We start from the raw sequence: 5,349 nt of genomic DNA on the forward strand, positions 1-5,349 counted from the left end.
ATTATCTTATATTATTGTATTATTATATTATATTATATTATATTATATTATATTATATTATATTATGAGTTTGAATTTTGGATTGTGAAGATTGTAAATTTTAAATTTCATTAAGGGTATTATGAGTATTATGAAAGTTTTATTAAGTGTATTTTGTTGATTCCCACACAATTTAAAAGCTAAAGTTACCTTTGAGCTGCTTCTGATTTTAACTATAGATTCTTCAAAAAATTTTCAAAAAGCATTTTTGAGAAGATTTACCAAACATTAAAATCAGCTTTTAATACAAACAGAAGTTAAGTTTGAGAGCGAAAAACAATACTAAACTAAGCCATTATCACACAAATAAGTATTTATTATCTCTCCTGCTCTCAGTACCAAACTATATGCGGCAAAGTCATAACAATCTTAATAATATGGTCATGATCTGTCATTACGACTATCTCCAGTATAGAAAGGAAAAAAAGAGAAAAACTGAAACTTGAAATCAAAATAACTATTTTAGTAACATTTTGAATTTAATAATACGAAGCAAAAAAATACTAGCTTCGAAAATCTTTCAACAAAAACAAAATGCTACTCTACAAAAATTGAGCTCCTTTTCTGTTTTCAAGAAACCAAAAACAGTAAACGAAAAAAATACGGAGAGTCAGCTTGGCCTCGGCCGAAAAGTGTCTCGGCGCTGCAGCTGGTTTGACGACGGTCTGATCAGAGCCACCAACAACGATCTTTTCATCAACTCGCCTTCAACTAATCCAATCGTGATCGGCGAGTTAGCCATCGCCGATCTCGTCAAGCAAAACCTTATGCTATTCGAATCAAACAACGACGTTTGCTGCCGCCTGCCGCCACGTGGAGAGTTCTTGTGGAGATAACACCGGAACGAGCCAGGGTGCGTCGTAGGGGCACACATGCATGTTTTCTTCGGCTTGGAAACCACGCTGTTACAGTTACCGTTGCCGTTGATCTGCTTCGTCACCGACATCGAACGTCGCCGGGGAGAGATGGAGTTTCCGTACATGCTGACTCTAATGGGAGAGGAGGAGTAGGAGAGGAAGGCCCTCGACGACGTGAATCCTGCAGAAAACGACTGCGATGAGCTGCGAGTGTTGGAGAATTTGAATGTAGATGTTGAAAAGAATGCAAAAAACAAGAGAGTTTGAGGCATATAAAAATATTTTCTTTTAAAGTTTTATTTACTCTTACTTCTCACAGTTTGTTAATGAATTTTAATGATAAATTATTCTCAAGATACAACAAACCTTTAAATCTAATATCTAATAATAATATTGAGTTTCAGAATATTCATATAAGTCTCTAAATTTTTTAGAGAATTAATAAAGATAAAGATATCATTTTATGAATGAATACATCATCTTTAAACATTACAACCATTTATATAAAGGTACATTTTTAATGTTAAGATATCTTTTCATGGATTAATACACATATTATAATAGTTATATCTATTGCTAATTGGTGTTCAGATATGTATGAAAACATATAACCAATGGATGTAATGATTTGAAATGTTTTAGATCACATAAACTAATGAAAACATTATTTTCTGCAGAATTTCCACTGCAGCGGATGTTTCCCCGTTGCAGCCGTAAACGGATCCAAGACCTGCAAACATTTCGACTGCAGCCAAAATATTTCGGCTGCAGCCGGTTTGGCCAAATCAAAGCCGTTTGTCCGCTGCAACGTTTTGAAGTCCCTTTAACACGAGTTTTCATATTTTAATACTCAAACAACCTGTGATCTTGATCAAGACATATTACAATCTCTCTAACAGCTAGTAGTCTTGTAAAATGCTGGAATATTGCCCCGATCTTGCCCTAGACGAGGACGACGACACCATTGTCATAGCCATGATAGGGAATTAGAGAGAGAGAGATAGTTGTTTCTTAGAGAGAGAAACTGTTTCTTAGGATTTCTTTATTTTCTTTGTGAAGTGTCGAGTTTGGAAAATTTGGTCGGTTATGGAAAGTAAGCTGTTTTGGTTGTTGAAGTTGAAGAAAAGGTGAGTGAACTGAAACGGGTTTCGTTAGCGAAACAGGAGAGAGAGCAATAAGCTGTAGAGCTGGCTAGAGTTGTCAAACATGCCATGCCTGGCCGACACTGCACGTCTGACCCCAGGCTCGTGACGGGCCTGGGCCATGCCTAGCACGGCCTTGCGAGTAGTCCTGTAAAACGCTGGAATATTGCCCCGATCTTGCCCTAGATGAGGACGACGACGCCATTGTCGTAGCCATGATAGGGAATTAGAGAGAGAGAGAGTCATTTTGTAGAGAGAGAAACTGTTTCGTAGGATTTCTTTCTTTTCTTCGTTAAGTGTCGAGTTTGGAAAATTTGGTCGGTTATGGAAAGTAAGCTGTTTTGTTTGTTAAAGTTGAAAAAAAGGTGAGTAAACTGAAACGGGTTTCGTTAACGAAACAGGAGAAAGAGCAATAAGCTGTAGAGATGGCTAGAGTTGTCAAACGTGTCGTGCCAGGCCGGCACTGCACGTCCGACCCCAAGCCCGTGACGGGCCTGGGCCGTGGCTGGCACGGCCTTGCACAGTGCAGGACCGTGCCATCGCCAGGCCCCAGAAGAAACGCTCAGGCCCGGCCCAGGCCCGTGACCTTAGTCCATAAGGGCTAAGGGCCCAACGGTCACATTCCTCACGGGCTGGAGGGCTTTTTGGTAGGTCGTTTCACGGGCCTGAGCTGGGCCGAACAAGGGCCGAATTGGGCTTGGTCCGGGCCGTGGGCCTTCACGGGCTAGTGCCGATCTTGGGCCGCGGCCCAACCCTAGCCCATCAAACGTGCCGGGCTGACACAGCCCGTAATAGTACCGTATCGGGCCGTGTCGAATCCGACACTATTATGGGTTGAACGGCCCGTCCCATTTGACAACTTTGGTGATGTATTCATAATTTTGACAACTCGCTTGTCTTATATAATACAAGCCTTAGGTTTTGTCGATTTCGAATAGGATATGGAATGCTTCTCATAAACATAATAAAATAGATTTTCAAAATAATGATAGTAATAAGGACTTCAAAAAACAAAAGGAAAGGAAAAGAAATATAAAAACTGATTGCCATTTTTTAGGGTTATTTATTATTATTATTATTTGAGAGAGACTATTTATTAATGGAAAAGATTTTTATTGAATGTGGTTGTGTTTATTTTCGTTTGTATGAAAATGCAATCTAGGACCATTAACATTCGATCGAATGGTTTAAAAAAAAAAAATTATCAATAACGAATATAAGGCTTCCCCCACCCCAAAAAAAAAAGAGCTACAACTTGTATTTGAAAGGGTTTTTAGCATAATTATTTCTAAACTTATCGTGATTTAATAAATTACCTTCTAAATATTTAATTTTAGTAAGTTACCTTTTAAATTTATAAATTTATTACAATATGTTCCATTTAACTAAATTTATTTAAATTTTTTATTATATTTAATAGATTAAAAGTTGAGAAATTAAAATATTAGATAATTTACACAATAATTTTTAACATTTTTAATAAGTGACAGTTTAATTTATAATTTTTTTTTTTTTAACAAAATGGTCCCTAACATCTTTAATCAGAAGCAATTTAGTATTTTCTATTAAATTATGTTACATTTTTAACCAGACTTGTCACGTGACCCTTTTACAAGGATTATTTTCGTAAAATCACGAGTTCTCTTTTAAATAAATTGAAAACTAAAAATATCTCTTACTCCCTCTTCCCGGGTTTGTGATCTGCAGGAAAAAAAAAAAAAAAAAATCGAAAGCCGAAACAGAAGTTCATCCCATATTTGCATTTTTCCCCCTTTTCTTTTTTTCTTTTTTTTCAAATCAGCCGCTGCGGGCAATTCGAATCTGAAGTTCCTTATGAAAGAATTGAGCGGAGAAGAGAAGATTGTGAGGAGTGGATTTGGAGCTGAACTCCATCATGTACCTCAAACTCACCCCTTTTTGCTTCATACATCCCCATTTCTAGACTTCCTCGATCAAGCTCTTCGACAACGACTCGCACGCCTTCTTCTTCGCCGCCATGGATGAATCACACTGCTGCTCTCTCCGTGTGTTTTTTGTTTTTTTTAAACAAAAAGAAATGGGTTTCCGCCTTTTCTCCCTGACAGTACAAAATGGAACAACTTCAGGCTCCATAGATCTGGTCTTCTTAATGTAGTTGGAATCAGACGTAGAAAAGTGTTCCTTCTAGGGCTGTTTAATTTCATATGAATCTATAAGATATGAGGTTGAAGATGCGGATGACCAAGCAACTCTGCAGCCTGGAAAAATAGGTTAAACTTCAGTAATGAAGTTCCTGTTTTTTTTTTTCTTTTCTTTTCTTCTCTGTTGTTGAAACTCGTTGTTGATGATTCTGAGGGATGGAGCTCGCTGGAGGTAGAGAGGAGGAAGAAGAAGGCCATGAGTGTGAGGTTTGGATGGTATTATTGTTTTAATTGAAAAAAGAAGGTACGCGATGATCACATGTAAAAATCTATTAAAAATTTGACGGAAAAGACTAAATTATATCCGTTTAAAGTGGTTAAGGGTCAAATTACTAAAAAAAGGTTTTAGAGACAAACGATCACCCACTAAAGAGGTTGAAGATCATCTGTACAAATTATTTTAAAATATTGATATTATATTTAAATTAAAATGTTAAAATTTTTAATTGAACATAATTTTTTTATACTAATTTAATACAATTTTTATTAAAATAGGATATATTGTAATAATTTTATAAGTTGATAAAATAATTTATTAAAATTAAAAATTTATGAGTAATTTGCTAAACAATAATAAATTTAGGAAACAAATGTGCTATAAACCCTATTCAAAATTCATCAAAATGGAATATATTATAACAACTTTATAAATTAAGAGAATAACTTATCAAAATTAAAATTTTAAAAACAATTTACGAAACCACCACAAATTTAGAGGGTATATAAACAGAAGCTAATGCGAGAAACTCAGCGAGAATCATACCACATGACCAAACCCTCTCGCGTTGACTAACTTTAAACAATTAACATAACTTAAAGCTTAAGAATGAAAATCTGAGAATAAAATCTTTTCGGCTTTGGGTAATGGGTAGTTTTTATTATTTTTTCTCTTTTTGAGCTGGAAAGAGCCAAAAAGAACCAACAAAAATGACGGCAGTAGCACCGGCCGCAGCGTCTCATCTGCTCCACCACATCCTCCACTACCGCCCACCACCACCATTATCTTCATCTCCATTTCTCAAAAAACCCCTTTTAATCTCCTCAGTTTCCCCTTCTAACAATACACCCAAACGCACTAATCTCCTCACACACTCGCACCAATTTCGCTGTCTTCTCTTCTGCCACACTCTT

The 5,349-nt window shown here is 36.2% G+C and overlaps 2 protein-coding genes across 3 annotated transcripts in view; one reads left to right on the forward strand and one right to left on the reverse strand.

The window, feature by feature from the left end:
- Positions 1-649: 649 nt before the first annotated feature.
- On the reverse strand, positions 650-2,243 carry LOC21391804. The gene is made up of 2 exons (XM_010111460.2): positions 2,107-2,243; positions 650-1,100 (listed from the first exon to the last, which is right to left on the reverse strand). Exons 1-2 carry the CDS (start codon positions 2,241-2,243, stop codon positions 650-652), a joined length of 588 nt encoding a protein of 195 aa, XP_010109762.2.
- A 2,744-nt stretch (positions 2,244-4,987) lies between these two features.
- LOC21391805 (guanine nucleotide-binding protein-like 3 homolog) overlaps positions 4,988-5,349 on the forward strand; it is a 2,434-nt gene continuing 2,072 nt past the window's right edge. For both annotated transcript variants that reach the window (XM_024174328.1, XM_024174329.1), the window contains exon 1: positions 4,988-5,342. In XM_024174328.1, the coding sequence (XP_024030096.1) occupies positions 5,146-5,342 (197 nt within the window). In that variant the 5' untranslated portion in view covers positions 4,988-5,145. The remainder of the gene's footprint in view (positions 5,343-5,349) is intronic.

This window comes from Morus notabilis, unplaced genomic scaffold (assembly GCF_000414095.1).
Source record: "Morus notabilis unplaced genomic scaffold, ASM41409v2 Scaffold1584, whole genome shotgun sequence".
Classification (NCBI taxonomy): domain Eukaryota; kingdom Viridiplantae; phylum Streptophyta; class Magnoliopsida; order Rosales; family Moraceae; genus Morus; species Morus notabilis.

Bases quoted from the DNA above. Each gene is read 5' to 3' on its own strand.
- LOC21391804 (XM_010111460.2), bottom strand. From the start codon at position 2,243: ATGGCGTCGTCGTCCTCATCTAGGGCAAGATCGGGGCAATATTCCAGC. The intron at 1,101-2,106 runs GCATGTTTGACA...CAACACTCGCAG, and splicing joins TGCAGTGTCGGCCAGGCATG to CTCATCGCAGTCGTTTTCTG.